The 17,167-nt window shown below is 33.1% G+C and overlaps 1 protein-coding gene across 1 annotated transcript; it reads right to left on the bottom strand.

The window, feature by feature from the left end:
* Positions 1–3,019: 3,019 nt before the first annotated feature.
* Positions 3,020–15,005, bottom strand: LOC111086647. Its single transcript, XM_022390357.1, has 6 exons — positions 14,847–15,005; positions 14,654–14,715; positions 13,957–14,058; positions 13,162–13,188; positions 6,372–6,452; positions 3,020–3,265 (listed from the first exon to the last, which is right to left on the bottom strand). The coding sequence occupies exons 1-5, from the start codon at positions 14,917–14,919 to the stop codon at positions 6,387–6,389; spliced, it is 330 nt and encodes a 109-aa protein (XP_022246065.1). The 5' UTR covers positions 14,920–15,005; the 3' UTR covers positions 3,020–3,265; positions 6,372–6,386.
* Positions 15,006–17,167: the final 2,162 nt, after the last annotated feature.

Raw genomic sequence — 17,167 nt, 5'->3', positions numbered from 1 at the left:
AGAACAAAAACACAAATCAACTAGAACAAGGCAATCTTTGCGAGTTTCTGGACTACTTGTTGCTGCCATTACTGGTGTTTCTGAATGTGACCAACTCCTTATTAAGTTTTGTCATTCACTTTCTGTCTTGCCTGTCTCAGGGCCCGGCATGGCCAGGTAGTTAGGTCGCTCGACTCACAATCTGCGGGTCGCAGGATCGTATCCCGTCACACCAAACATACTAGCCCTTTCAGCCGTGGGGGCGTTATAACGTGACGGTCAATCCCACTATTCGTTGGTAAAAAAGTAGCCCAAGAGTTGGCGGTGGGTGGTGATGTCTAGCTGCCTTCCCTCTAGTCTTACGCTGTTAAATTAGGGACGACAAGCGCATATAGCCTTCGTGTACCTTTGTACGAAATTCAAAACAAAACCCAAACCAAGCCTGTCTCAGAAACAATGGTTCATTTTCTTTTAGCAGGTTTGTATACCTCTGTAAGGAGGCATTGCATTTTCCTTCTTCAGTTCTAAGTCATTCATCATTCGGTCTTTTGATCTCTTATGTGTCCTTAGCACATCCAATTGACACTATTTTCATAATTTTTGCCAGTTTTCAGAATAGGTTTGGTATAGCAGGATCTTCTGGGTCACATTGTTGTAATTGTCCCATATTACTTGTCTACTTATCTCTGATTATAAATACGATTAAATATATTTGATCTGAAGTTAAGATATGATGTTTTACTTTTTCAGATAGATTATAAAAATGAACTTAGCCATGTCAAAGGAGAATTTTTTACCAGAATGGAAAATATAACTGCAGGTAAATTAAACAAAACATTGTCATATTGAAATATATAGATAAATAAAAAATTTCATTATATACGGAAATCATTATTGCTACTCTTCTCTTGATGAAAGCGCTAACCACGTGATTGACGACTCCTCTTATTCTAAATTTAGGAACATTATATCCCTGGGTCATCATCCAAATTGTCAGTCGAAAGAATCACTGCCACTTTCTATACAAGATGCGAAATGTTACAGCAATCTTCCCTATGAGAAAGTACACGTGACACACTCATTGACTGACCTAGTTCCATAAGTAACAGGGGCAATAAGAACTTATTGGCTCCCTTTACCATCATTCTGTATCAAGAACAAACTACGCAGTACACACAGAAATTGAAACAAAAATTATGTATGAACTCTTAGTTACTGTTGATTTTCTCTCAGTCACAAGAAAAAGGAGACGAATGTTCCTGAACACGTTTCTCTCGACTACAAAACAAGAATATGAATATTACCCTTTTATCCATGTCATTCACGTGACAGGGAGACGAATATTACCATTGTATCTCTGTCATTCACGTGACGCTAGTAGTTGTATTTTCTTTGAGATAAGGGTCATGCTGTTTATATAAGTCACAATAATATCAATAAAGGTATCCTTGAAGTAGTCACTCTCAAACCCATTATTCTAGAAACAGTTACTCCACTATTGTTATCCTGGACAAAGTCACTTCCAGTGTCTGTATCCTTATGCAATCATCCATACTACCGGTATCAGTGAAACAATTATCTACACTATTAGCACCCTAAACACAGTTACTCAGTTAAATGTAACTTGGACAAAGTCACACCCACTACATGTATCCTTTTAACGGTAACTCCTATCAGGAAAACAATCACTTCCACCAGTGGTACACTGGATGGTCACCTCCGTTACTGTTATTCTAGATGCAGTCATCTACGCTACAGGTATCCTTCAGTCACCTCATTAATGGTATCATGGATATAGTCACACACACACTATTGGTGTCAGGGAAACAGTCATTTCCACTGCAAGTATCCTAAACACGAGTTACCCAAATAGATGTGTCATGTACACAGTCATCCACACTAGTATCTTGGATACAGTCACTCCAATAATGGTGACATGGAAATAATCACTCTCACTTTATGTATCTTGATCACAGTCATACACACTACTGGTATTCTGGATACAGCCATACATACTACTAATATTCTGGAAACAGTCACTCAACTACTGATATCGTGGACAAAGTATGTTTTGAATTTCTGCAGTTTAAATAATAACTATTTAAATAATAAATATTGACTGAAATATTGCTTTAACCAAAATTGTGAAATATTTTTAACGCAAGGTTACATATTATCGTAAGTTTAAGAGCACAAGTTTAGAAAAATCTCATGGCCTAAGAACAAACAGGATTAATACATTTTTGCCCGTTTAACCAGCTGAAGCACGTAGCATAAACGTCATGGATTTGAATAGGCTAATGAACAAACATATATTAGGGATCAAATTTAAGAGAGTTTGATAAGGCACTACAATAGCGGCCTTGTGCTGTAATTGGCATAATAAGATGAAAGGCAACTCGTCACATAAAATTTATTGATTTTTTTTACAATACAAAAGTGAGACAAATGTTTTTCATATTTAATAATTTAAGTAAAAAGTCTGAGCCTGAGCTAGAAAAACACAACTAAATGTTTTTTTTTATAGAACAACATAAATATATATAACTGTTAATGTTTTAGTTATTGATATCATTTTGGCCTGGCATGGCCAGTTAATTAACTCGCAATCGGGTTCGAATCCCCATCTCAGCAAGCATACTAGCCCTTTCAGCCGTGGGGGGTGTTATATTGTGCAGTCAATCCCTCTATTCGTTGGTAAAAGAGTAACCCAAGAGTTAACGGTGAGTGCTGATGACTAGCTGCCTTCCCTCTAGTCTTTCACCACTAAATCAAGGACGGCTAGCGCAGATAGCCCTCATGTAGCTTTGCGCGAAATTCAAACCAAACAAATAAACATAGTTTTGGAATATAAAATCTAGATAAATAGTGATCTCTACCATCTGCAGAGAAAGTTGTTAAAATACTTATTAAACTACCTGTATGGCTCTCTACCTATCTATTTATTTTTCTCCATATTTGTTTCTGTTTATTATGAAATTGAAGTTTGAAAGAAAAATGTAGGAAACGGTGTTTTGGAAAGTTCAAAGAGAACAACGACTTTGATGAAGAAAGAGTTTTATTAAAGCCAAACAGTATCGTAAGTTTCCCTTATTACAAACATTCACACGGAAACATAAGAAATAAAACAATTCAATAAAATGTTTTAGCTTAATTAAACAATTAAACATTTAAGCGTTAATGCGTTTACGTTTGATGACTGCTGTTATAGGTAGATTCAGAGAAACATAAAATGAATTTAAAATGTGGCTTCCCTGTATGGCATCATTCTCTGGTAAACAAATACCTGGAAAAAATATGGCATCAGTTTTTGACTTAGAACTTTATTCAATCTTAAGATGTGATTCAAGTAAATAGTTTAAACAATAAAAATATTACACAAATTTTTAAGCTAAAACTAAAAAAAGTACTAAGTTTAACTTGCTAAGCCTAATAGCACTGAAATATTGTAAAGCTAAACGTGTTATGTCTAATCGATTTTTTTTGTTTAACTAATAACTACAAACGATAGACGTTTTCTGTAACAATTTTTAAATTACAAGAACATTAATTATATGTATAAAGGTAAAGTGAAACATTCGGGTTTTTATTACAATTATGGTGAATGTTTCTTCGTGAAATAAAGCTATAAAGGTTCTGGAACTTTTCATTACTAGTATTATAGTAATAAACATCATTAAGGTATTATGATATGGACATTTAAAGGGAAAATATGATATAAATTTATTCATATTTTCTCACGAAACGTTCTTATCTTATTTCATTCGCGTTCTGGAACAGGTTATAATATTACAAGATAAATAATGAAATTTGGAATTTAAAAACGTGCAAATAGGGATTTTAATAAATGTAAACAAACAAGGCTGGAGACATCATTTACTCAAACTACAAAGCCCTATTTTGTATCTATGGTGTTACCTAGAATTGCATTTGGTGGAGTCAAAATAGGGATTTGTAGTTTGAGTAAATAATGTATACAGTGTCTCCATCCTTGTTTCCTTACTTTTTTACGATCCCTATTTGCAGATTTTTAAATTACAAATTATTTATTTATATTGTTTGCTAGCTTTTTTATGCTTAATTATGGACAAAGGATACTTGATATGGTAATTAACTTTATGCATTGTAATGATAATAAACATAGCTAGTAACTAGCTGATACAGTTCATGATGATTTACTGTAGCTATTGACTACTTGATCGCATTAGTTTGAGATGTAAAATGTTAAGCTGCAGCTGGAGATTGTCATGGATATTTGTTTGAATATATTCATAGTTTCAGTGTAATTAAATTCTCTATATATAATGCATAGCAATGGGCAGACATATGCCTAGACAAAGACACAACTCACACTAAGTGCGTATAAAAAACGTACCAGTAGAAAAGCAGCCTTTTCAAATAAAACATATACGTCTAAGACATCGCTTTAAAGAAATATTCGTGTCTTTCAAAGTAATTATTCTATGAATGTGGGCAATAAAATTGAATATTATGTGTATTGATTATTTTTTACTCCTTCACTTCATACATAATATAGGGGTTGGCTCTCTAAGGACATTGATTGTATAGTGTACAAAGCATTGAGTATGTACATGTTACCGTCATATAATATCCATCTATTATTGTCTGGTAATTCCTATTTCACTATTTGTAGTTAAAACAAACACAAAAAAACAAATATATGTAAGAAAGCTTACTTCAAGGGGTAATGGTAACATCGTTTACACATGAATTATAAAGTTTTTAGCTTATGTAAAACATAGAAAAAATAAATCGACTTTTCAATACACCTACCACCTTTGCAGTGCCTTATTTAGTATTCTACAAAAGATGTGGATGCAATATACCAAGTCATTTTTGTTGTAGGCTGACAAGAGAATTACAAACGGGATGTTTTAAACGGATTTTCTTTTTCTTGTAAGTATAACATGCGTGATTTTTTGTGCATTTTTATATGTGTACAGCCTTAATAGTCAATAGTAAAGGTTCTAAACTGTTGTTTAAACAGAATGTTTAAGGTGCTTTTTGCCCGAACATTCTATTGGGGTTTGTGCAATTCTTTACGATCCCTATTATTACGATGATTATGTAATTAGTAAAAATAGATTAGACATCTTGGAAGTACATACCAACACATTAAAGTTAAGCCTACCATAAACAACAGCATTTCCTCAAACCTGAAGGACACCAATATAATTTATAAGCTAACGTTAGTGTCTTGTCAAAAGGCAGTAAACGCCGCAAAAACGAAGTACATTCTGTACGACTCAAAAGGAGCTACTAAGTATTTTTCGAACCGTAATTATTTCCATCATCACCCATATAAACCAAAGTTTACACTTCAGACAAATATGCAGCATTGAAGTGTCTGGTAACGTTGCACAATCTAGAAGATCTGACGACAAGCTGGCTCCAGAAACTTCAGGAATACAACTTTAAACATCATGCATCGCCATGGATGGGATGGAGGAAATGCTAATATCCTATCCTAAAGATCAAGTGTTCGTCAAGAATTTAAACACTGCAAAAAGAGGGGATCATAAGACATCATAGATGGTCAACCTAGAGTACAACAGAATATAATCCAAAATGGGGAATATGTGATTGATGATGAAGAATTTAATGTGGTCCAACACTCAACTGAAACATTGTAAATAGTAATTTTATTGCTAATTATGGAATTTCAATTTTAGTGCACTGTTTTATTTATGTATTAGATTGTTCAAAGTATTTTACAATGCAGGAAGGGAGCAGTGTTGTGGACTGTACTTCATTGTTGCAATGCTCTTTTTCACTAGAGAGAGTTTTTACATGCCATAATGATATTGTGAAGTCTAGAATTTTTATGTGGAGTTACGAGCCTCGTAGTATGTAGAAAACTCATATAATATAAAATGCCAGCTTGAGTGAGCTAGAGTTAATTTATCTTTTCACTGTCCATTAGTGACTCTGTTTGTAGTGACAGAGTTAGTTACACAGTCGGCATATTTTTTATAAATGTATTACTGTATTACATTTTGCATATATGTTATTGATTAAGCTTATTTGTGATTCAGGCATACTGTTAGTTTCGTAATATTTCTTAAAATGTGTTTTATGAAATTAGGCCTGCATAGAACGTTAATGAAAAAATAATTTAATTCAATATCATTAAATGGATTGGATTTTCAATATTTTTATCCGATAATACAAAAGAATCCACTCAACAGTAGAATATTTGTAAACAATATTTGCTGGAAATATATAAAATCTATCTAAGGCATGAAAAAGCTCCCGCGTGTCACATGCTATTAGGAAAAGAGTTATAGCAGGAACGGCTATATTGATTTAAATTAGTTATAGGCTATTTTACAGAAGGGACAAGACAGTATTGTAGTAATTATCAAAATTACCTGTCTTCTTGAAGTTTATGCCTCCTTTGCCTCTTTCATACATTTGTTGATAATTTGCATTCCTTTTTCTTGTAATTCTTCCTGTAAGACGAGTTTTGAACATAAGTTATGATTGCAGTTATATGAAACGGAAATATATATTCAGATATAAAAAGTTAATATTGAAATATATCGAAATTATAGACTATTAAATGCATTTAGAACTTTTTAACGTTTGAATTCAGGTCAAAACGAAAAAAATGCATTTCAATTACCCGAAGAAACATTTAATAGCTAAAGTCAATATGATTAAGAAGTATGAACATAAACTAGATATATTTTAAATTATGTTATTACATATAATATGTAATATTCGAGCCACTGATCATATAGAAGTCAGAATCACAATGAAAGCTGAGCAGACAACAACAAATACGTCAACAATATGAACACAATCTATATGGAAGCTTGTTTTCTTCAAGATTGTTGAACATTTGTTAGGTTTTGTTCTCATTAAGAACGATGTCAATGGTCTACTTAGCAAAAACTGAAATACAATATTGTTAAAGGATTAGTTTTCACAGAAGGATATCATCATGCCTGGTGTTATTGTTTGAAGTAAAGAACTTTCAGTTATACAAGAAATATAATTGCAATAAATATTTGGTGATAAAGAAAAGTTTATTTTTGGTGTTTGTTTTCAATCTGGAGGGAGACAACGATCTTGTAGTTATTAATTTACAGGAATTGAAAAATAGTAACACGGGCCTAGGATGGGTTTATTGTCTTGAAATGTTCTACAATAATTCCTGTACACTGAATCTGAAAATGATATCCGTTTTTCTTCATTATGTACAGATTTTTTCACAAAACGCCATATGTACTTTTACATAAGAGAATCATTTTCATTGACAACCACTGGCTATAGATTTCTCTAGACCAATCGCGACGTGAGAGTCTTAACTATCGTTCTAGAACCTACAAGAAGCACATCGCTAGTATATAAATGATTAACAGGCCGCATGATGTGTCATTTTTGGACAGTATTTGTTTGTGCGTACACTTTGATATTATTTTTTCTTTTCAATATTATTTATTCGTCGCTATGGCAACAAGAGGTTGTATAAATGACCCAAACATATTCAGTTATATTTATGGTAAATTTGTTGTAAAGAAACAGAGGCAAAACATTACAGAATTAGTAAAAAAAGCGTATTACGCGTATTTGGGAATAAAACTTGAGGACCAAGACAAAGTTTGCACCGTTTGTGTCGAAGAGACAATGGACTAAAGGTAAGAAAAAGTCTTTGCTTTTTGGAATTCCAATGGTCTGGCGTGAGCCTAGAAACCACGGAGATGACTACTATTTTTTGCTCACGTAACGTGCAAGGCTTCAACACTCGAAATAAAAAGGAAATTTCTTACCCAAACCTTCAACCTGCTATAAGACCTGTTGCTCATGGACCTAATGTACCTGTACCTACTCCACCAGAGGCTCTTGATACAGTTTCATCTGATTATGAGTCTGATGTCAATAGAAATAATGATAGGGATTGTTTTCAACCTGAAACGTCTTGTGAACTACAACTTTTCACACAAGGTGAACTTAATTATTTGGTGAGAGATTTGGGCTTTCCGAAGGATTCTTCAGAGATTTTGGGGTCCAGACTTCGGTCTAAGAACTTACTTTATCCAGAGATATCATTTTACTCGTACATAAATCGTGAGAAAGAGTTTATACCATACTTTTCGCAAGAAGGTTCACTGGTTTATTACAACTATATATTGCTGAATTAATAACAATGCTAGGAACTGCAGTCTATGAACAAAGTGATTGGTGGTCGTTCATGTATTTCTCCAAGAGAAGTCTAAAAGGTGTTCTCCTTCACAATGGTAACATATATATGCATCTGTTCCTATTGCTCATTCTGTTCACTCGAAGGAAACGTACGAAAATATCGAACTTCTTCTTAATAAGGTCAAATACAAAGAACATGGTTGACTACTTTGTGGAGACATAAAAGTCCTTTGTATGATTTTGGGTGAACAATCCGGTTATACAAAGTTTCCATGTTTTTTTGTGAATGGGACAGCAGAGCACGAAATCAGCACTGGATAAAGAAGCAATGGCCACACAGAGTTAGCCTGATACCAGGATCGGAAAACATTGAACATGAAAGTTTAGTTGACACTAAGAAAGTCCTATTAGCTCCACTTCATATACAAATGGTCTTGATGAAGCAGTTTGTAAAGACCTTAGAAAAAGATCGCATCTGTTATAAGTATCTATGAGGGCAATTCCCAACTCTTTCAGAAGCGAAACTTAAAGAAGGATTTTTAGTTGGGCCTCAGATTAGAAAATTAACTTCGAATAAATAATTCGAAAGGATAATGAGAAAATTTGGAAAAGAAGCCTTTAAAGATGTTATTGACATTTTTTGGGAAACAACAAGGACCGAAATTACAAAAAGATTGTCAATAACATGCTTGATAAGTTCAAATAGTTGGGTTGTAATATGAACTTGAAAGTTCATTTCTTACACTGACATATTGATTATTTTTCGGAAAATCTGAGTGACATCAGCAAAGAACAAGGGGAAATGTTTGATCAAGAGAAATTCCTTTCATCAAGGGGAATGGATAGGAGGTATGAGGGAAGGTGGAACATCAGCATGATGGCTGATTACTGCTGCTCATTGAAATGAGATGCTCCAGATGTAATACATAAAAAAAAACACAACATGTCGTTTTAATACTAAAAGACGTAGATTCCACAAACAAACGAGGATGAATGAGGATGCATATTCATTTGATATCAATGTTCTTCCCTTTTATTCAGTTTGTTTGTATTTTTTTAACAAACATAATAATCAAAATGTTCATTGTGGTAAACGAAATAATATTTGATCTAAGTAAGAGTATTCTTCCCGATTTGTAAAAAAAATCCTTATGTTATAGAAAAAAATTAATATTATTTTCGAAATTTGCGTAGCTGAATTATAAAAAAATCCGTTGTTAAGACCAAAACAACTTTTATGAAGTTTAAGTTCGCAGACCTGTGTAATTAAGCGTGCTACGTCTTTATCTGACTGTGTTTAATATGAATATTGTTCACGAAAAGGGCTTATTCAAAGAAAATGAAACAGTTGTTGTATGAAGTGTTAGAACACTCCACCAGAGTTACAAATGATTTTAAGAGCTCATAGAACCAAATCCCAAATAACTGAAATTTTTGAAATATAATGGACAATTCATAGTATTATGAAAGAAAGACTTTTTAGTCTCTTTGAATATTTAGTTTAATTTCTAATACTATAAGAATGTGAGATAAAATACTAACAAACTTTTTAATTACTTAAAACAACCCTTAATGCCTTTATTCCAAACTTTTCTGAATCAAGGTACCATGGATACCGCTTGTGTTGTATTATGAATTTCTAACTACATTTTATAAGAACTTATTGTTTTCATATGCCTGATAATGGTGGTGATAACTTTGGATTTGTAATATATGACTGATTCATTGTTATGCAGAACAGTGTAACCATGAAGAAAGGTTTGTATTGTTACTAGTTGTGCTGTTTTCCCCCTTTGAGGATACGACCATCCTACATATTTTACCATCATAGTTTAATTGTTTAGACTTTTAAATGGCCTAATCAAGCCAAAGGTTGACAAAAATATTTTTTATTCGAAAAATTATGTGAAAAGTCTTTATATACTGCATAGCATTTTTAAACATTCTTTTGAGTTCACATATCATATTAATATGCTTGCCTATGATACATTATCTATCGTTTTTGATGGTAGACAATTTTTCAAATTTCCAGTGTGTTTAGGGGTTAATCTTGATATAGAACATTGATCAATGGAAATACCTAGTTTCTCTCGTCTTCGTTATTGACGTGATGCCATAGTCAATAAGGTCATCACGTGCTGTTTTGTTTTTATAAGAGATCATTGTAGCATGAACTAAACTATGAATAGGAGCAGTTGTCTGTTCTAGAAGAAAATCGTGTGATTCCCTGGAAGTCTACCCACCCACTATTGATATAAGAGTGGCCTCAGTGAAATGGATGGTCCATTCATGTTGAGAGAGAATTTTGTATGTAATTTAATATTTTTCTCTATTTACCAGACTTATAGGTTTGGATTTAGAGACTTTGAGATATTTTTAAGACTAATCATTCATGAAGGTTTTGATGCATTTCTTGCCAGACTTAAGATTCAAAAATATCATTATTACAGAGACTTAGATTCAGAGATAGATAGCTTTTTGTAAGAAATTCTGCAAACGTATAGACTATGAAACTAGCGTAAAAGAACTAGAGGTAGAATGATAAGAAAGTGTCAATATAGTTTTCTCTTTTTCTCGAACTAACACAGTACAAACGTTTGTCTAGCTTTAACCTGAATATGACTTTGTTGAAGTGTAATAAAGATTATTTTGAAGTTTCTGCACGTTACTCTGAGGGAAATCAGAGCAAACTGAGAAAATCATAGGGAAGGTTGTAAGTAAACATTTTGGTGCCATGACCATGGATAATGTTATTGCAGAGGTGTGTTTTCTGTATGTCCTGTTGTTTGTACTCTTCAGGATCTTGTGCTATTTCGCAGAAACATCTTTAGGGAATGGCATTTTCTTAATGACTTAGAATCACAAGTAAGAAACAGCCTCTGGAAGTGAGTGGTTATAAGGGAGCATTGTAAGATTTGGAAGAATTCCCTTCCTAGACATCAGACTTTTGCTTGCTGATGATGTGGAGATTCTTGATAAATATTATCCTCTGACTACAGCCCAGGGAAGGAGAACCATCACTATCTGGGGCACCCAGAGTAACCAAAGAAATTCATTCCTGAGGTTTGACCTCAGCAAGCAGAAGTCTTATTTAACTAAGAATCATCAGGGTTATTCATGGTCTGATGGGTTCAAGAATGATTGGGGTACTTTCTATAGAACATCCAGACAAATGTTGGTCAGTGTAGAGCCATCAAGGCTCTGGCCATTTCTACCTGTCCAATGAAGATAGACTTGGGATGTCATGAGTGGATGACATTAACTACCAAGAGCTGATTCACCAGAAAATGCAAATACGTGAAGGTGGTGAATGTTGGGTAGCTTTTAACCTCTCTGAGCGTGGAGACATACTGCAAAAAACCCATGGATCACAAAGGATTTGAGAGTTAGACTGAACCATTTGGTAATATACTAGTGTTACTGGTATTATCTCACCATTATGCGATTCACTAGTACAAATGCATGGCTCCTTGCACAAATACACCCTGCGCCTGCCATATTACTGGCAGCCAGGACACCTCCACCTGGCATAAGCTGAGTGTTTGAGGTTGGGAGGCTTATGCTAAAGTCACAGACATCTGTGAGTTTGGCAATGCTGAACTACCTCTGATTTTGTTAATGGAATGGCAAAGGAGGACCTTGATAATATCATCAGGTATTTCAGGCAGTTCACTCCTTGGAATGGATGTAGGTGATGATACAATGCCTGACTCTGAATTTAGATGGTCCATCCCTTGACATCATCACCTATCTAAGCAAGACAGTCACTAACAAGTTGCACCAATGCTTGGGCCTGGTGAAAAACCAAGCCATCCATCAAGCCAAGCTCAATGCTCAAAGTATGGATACCTCTAAGTGCTTGGATGTATATATGAATTACTATGCCAACTGCACAGTCAAATTTATCCACCAATAGCCTTTACAGATTACAAAGATATCCTAGTTATCCTAGTTCATAAAGGAACAACTGAGTGAAGTTATGTGGCAGCACATATGAGTGAATGATATTTTCACCATCACTGAGTCAGTGTTTGACATGATGATACTAAGAATAGTAACTCTGAACAAATTCAAAGAAAGTAAAAGCCAAAAGCAGCAACTAGGTTAGACATATGATTTTCCTTTAGAAGATATCACTGTACTATGAACTATACCATGAATAAAATCAGTGATCTGTTTTAGAGGGAAACCACGTGATCATCTACAGGTCTGACTCACTTATTTTTGTCACGAAAGTGGCCCTTAGTCACATGAATGTAACATGTTTTTGGGAAAAGTGAGGACTGTACATACAATGTAATGCTTTTTTCTTCTTTTACGAAGCTTCTAGATTTAGATTTTTAAGCTTTGGGATATTTCTAAGACTAAGCATTTTTGGACATTTTGACGCACTTCTTGTCAAACTTAAGATTCAGGGTTATTATCATAACTGAGAATTAGATTAATTTTTGTGAAAAAGATAGTGCAAACATATAGACTGTAGTCCGCACAACTGAGAATCTAGAATAATAGTGGTAGAGGTAAACTAGTGAGAGAGTGTCAGTAAAGCTCTCTCTCTCTCGAGCTAGCACACTGCAATCATTTGCCTAAGAGTTAATTTGAATTTGACATTGCTTTTATGTAAAAAAAGTTTGTGATTATCTACATTCTGTGAACAGTTTCATTTTGTTTTGTAAAGACTTAGTCAAAGGCAAAGAAAATCTAGGTACTGCTTTGTAATGCAATATTTGACGAATCTTCCTGTTTTTGCGGTTCTTGAAGACTACTCTGAGGGAAATCAGGGCAAACTGAGAATACTACACCATTATATAGGTGGAGTCAAATGCTGCTGGAGAATGGGGGCATTGGGAAAGTTTAAACTGTTCATCATTTCAGTAGGCTTGAACATATGATTAATTCACTCACTAGTTATCCTTTTATAAATAGTAGTTAATAAATACATAAAATGTTTTGTTATTGTAATGTTCTATTTTTGCTAAAAAGTTTGCTAAAAGAATCTAAACTAATACTTACTGGTAGAACATCCAAGCACATGGCGAGCTATTTAAAAAAATATTCATTATTATTACAAAACATTAGATACATAAAGTCTGAAAACTTATTGAATAATACTAATTAGACCTTAAGTTAATTACAAACGATAAGAACAATATATGTTTATATTTCATTGTGTTCCATAAACATTTACAAGCACCAATCACAGAATAATACAAAACTTTTATTTTTTGCGGGAAGTATTCTAATAATGCTGCAGAATAAGATGCCACAAGAATTAAAGATACGCCAACATAAACTTTGATCTAAGAAACGAAATGAGTTACACAAAAGAATAATACAATAATGAATTAAAGATATTGCAACATAAGCTTTCAGTCTAACAATGAAAAAGAGTTACACAATAGAATAAGACAATAATGAATTAAAGATACTGCAACATAATTTTTGAGTCTAAGAATGAGAAAGGGCCACACAAAACAAGAGTTACAAGTTTTTTTCGAATTTAAATAATAAGTATACAGTTACGCTGAGTTACTAAAGTAGAGTTAATTTATTTCTCTTGAGAACAAAGTATCGTAATTCATATAATACATTTACATCGCTAAATAAATACCAAATATAAATAGTTATATACTAGATAAGATCATCACAGTTAGTTAAACGTACTATTAGAATTTGTTATGAAATTGTATTTTATATTTTTGGATTATATGGAAAATAACTGAGGGATTACCAACAACGTCAAACGTTTAAGCACATATCTTAAAGATAAACTATTAGGTTGAATAAAATATTAGCCAAACAACTTACCATAAAACCTGTTTCTTCTTCTTTACAGATTTCATGTAGAACTCCAGCGTCCGTAGCCCCAGGAAGAAGAGAAGCTTTACAGTTGTCCCAGTGATTCATGTACTATAAGTTATTAATTACATAATTAGACAGTGAAAGGAACAGCTAGAAATACGGTGTCCGTTAATCAGTGAAGCTCTATATGATTATTACCCAGAACTAAAATATCACCTTTATCAGATGCATGGAAAATTTTACTTAATCTATGAGAATTACAACATTTATTGAAATGCTTTACCAGAAATATAATATATCAGAAACCCACCAAATTAGTAAGTAACTTCCACAAAGGCTCGTTGCAAAATGTACCCAAAGATCAGATAAATAACTTATCCAAGGCCTAAATGACTAATTAAAACTTTTACCAAAAATGACTATTCGATCTAAAAACCACCAAATTAGTGAATAACTTCCACAAAAACTCGATGCAAAACTTACCCAGAGATCAGATAACTTATCCAAGATCTAAATGACTAACTGAAATGTTTTCTAAAAATAAATGTTCTATCTGAAAACCATCAAATTAGTAAGTGATTTACAGAAATTCTCGACTTATAATTTACCCAGGCATCAGAAGAATAACGTACAAGAAAAAAAGTAAGTAACCTACCCAGGGAACAGATTATTAACTTATTTAGGGGTAAAGTGAACTACTTACCCAAGCACCTGCATTTGTTCTTATACATGAAGCGAAACTTTCCATTTCTGCAGAGTTTAACTCTGGAATAAAAACAGGAGATAACGTGTGAGAATAAAAACCAAATACATTTTGTAAGATCCTAAAATATAGATAATTTCGATGAAGCTAGAGAGAAACATGTGATAATTGTGAATATGGTAAACTGACTAACCACAAAACGGTATTCCTGGAGGTTCGCTCCACACTACTGACAGACACAAACAGAGAACGAGTATAGTTTTCATCTTGTTTTTCGTTTAATAAATTATCAAGAACATGTAACAACACCGAGGTAAAGGAGCCAAAATGTGCTCAAGCATGTGAAGTACCTTTTATACGGAGTTTGTCGTGATATATATTTAGCTTGGTTGTTGGTTAGGAAAACTTTTAAGCTAAGAACGTGACGCATTATTGTCCTTGAAGCCACCTGTAAGATTCTCACTCAAGTCAAAGTCATATCTCAATATCAGATGGTATACATCTAAGTCAAGCAGCACGTGTTCAGTACTGCAGATATTAAGCTACATAAGATAAAAGTTAACTTATTATCAGCCTCATAATCATTTTTCCGAATGTCGTTGTATTACATTAGCAGATTCGTGTTCACATGCAGATGGTGTAACGATGTGCATTGAAAAAACACCTTGAACGAGGCCTGTGAAATTATGTAAACTGACTTTTTTTTATTCAACATAAGTTTTAGTTGTTTATTTTTCTGAAATGTTTTTGTGTGAATAGAAAAAATAAAAACAATGCTGTTTCTTTGATGAATAAAGTCAATTTAGCCCACATAAAAATTTTTTCTTAACCACATAAAAGTTTTTTAAATCCGGTTTTATTTAGGTTTGAGATTGTAAGCACTACAGATCTTTTTTCTTTCAGTCTAAGACATTTCCATTAATAAAGAGACATCAGTTTAGTAAACAATAGAAATTGTTTATATCTGTCTTCATGTATCAAGCAGGCGGTAGCACTGCCTATATAGGGGTGGTTTGGATTGTTCATCGAAAAGGTATTTTAAATATCTCCTCAATAGGTCGTCAGAATTTTACAATACTATATAGTGTTTCCTCTTATAAACATAACTATGTAATGACTGAATCACAAGTTCTGGGAATGTCTGTAAAAATCATAGCGAAAAGTTTGAATTTCTTGGTCTTCTTTCTGCTCCTTTTTTATTACATGATAACTCAAAAACCAAAACAATGGCGTTAGTCAATTTCACTGAGGTGACATAGTTTCAAATGGAGTTATTAATAACTAGTAGTAATTAAAAAAAATCATAAATCTATTGTAAACCCCTTAAAGCTGGCTTTTTTTACAGACATTTATTGTTCGTTTAAAAAAAAAAAGCTTGAATACAGGGTGAAACAGGAATTATCAGCCAATAATAGATAAATAATATATATTACAGTTGAAACCTCATTGTATTTATAACATGGTTATAAATAAAACTTTCCTATGTCTATTGAAACCCTGTATTAAAAACAAGCAAACAAGTAAAGAAAACAACTTTTCAAAAAAGAAGTAAATGTAGGGATGGCTAATATCAATCCTTCACAAACAATGCAAGATAGCACAGGCAAGAATTTACATATAGCAATATATATAACTATTCAATCGCGATTGAGTTAAATTTGTCCTATTTTTGTTTGTTAACATTCCATTACTCTGTGTGCCTGTGCTATTATGTAGGGATGATGCAACTGCCATACCTATTATCTTGTGGCAAGTCTGAGAGCTTATAAAGGTAAAAATTGGGTTTCTATACCTACGATGAGCAGAGTACAGACAGCCTATTGTTTAGTTTTATGCTTAACAACAAACAACCAAAATCACCCATGGCTGTAAACACTACAGGTCGTTTTCACCCATTTTACAATACATTACCGTAAGCACTAGCAGCGATATCAATAATTGTTGTTTGGTATATTGAAGAATAACTGTGTAATGCAACTGAAGTGATATCTCATTTGTTCTTTAAATATGTCACGAATTTTAAATTGATTAATTATAAATTACTCTGTAGAATGAAACGCCTAAAGACGGTTGCACAAGCCGTGACCTAAATGAAAAACAATGTGGAAAAACTTTCTGTGAGTTGGGCTAATTGTTTCCTTCTGTTTTTAAACATAACATTGCGTATTATACAATGTTCTTATTTAGTTCAGTATTCTATGCAATTACACTGGTTTCATGATTCCAACAGAAAATAACTTTAATTAACCAGATACGATTTATTTTACAAAATCAAAATGAAATGCTTAAATTGTATTGTATTACAATCTCTGGGAATCTGTTATTCTAATAAATATTTCTTGTATTTATCTTGAAGCAATTCTTTGATCACATTATGTGCAAAATAAAACCAGTTTGACATATTACGCATAAATATTTTCCATTATTTCATAAAATTTTTCTTTCCTTTCAGGATGTGGATTTTGCCTGGTTAACTTTTTGTGTCTGCCTCCTGCACGCCGATCTCATTTGGTT

The sequence above is a fragment of the Limulus polyphemus genome, unplaced genomic scaffold, assembly GCF_000517525.1.
Source record: "Limulus polyphemus unplaced genomic scaffold, Limulus_polyphemus-2.1.2 Scaffold47, whole genome shotgun sequence".
NCBI classification, from domain to species: domain Eukaryota; kingdom Metazoa; phylum Arthropoda; class Merostomata; order Xiphosura; family Limulidae; genus Limulus; species Limulus polyphemus.
The sequence above is the reverse complement of the archived record's forward strand: the minus strand, read 5'-3'. Positions and strand labels throughout refer to the sequence as shown.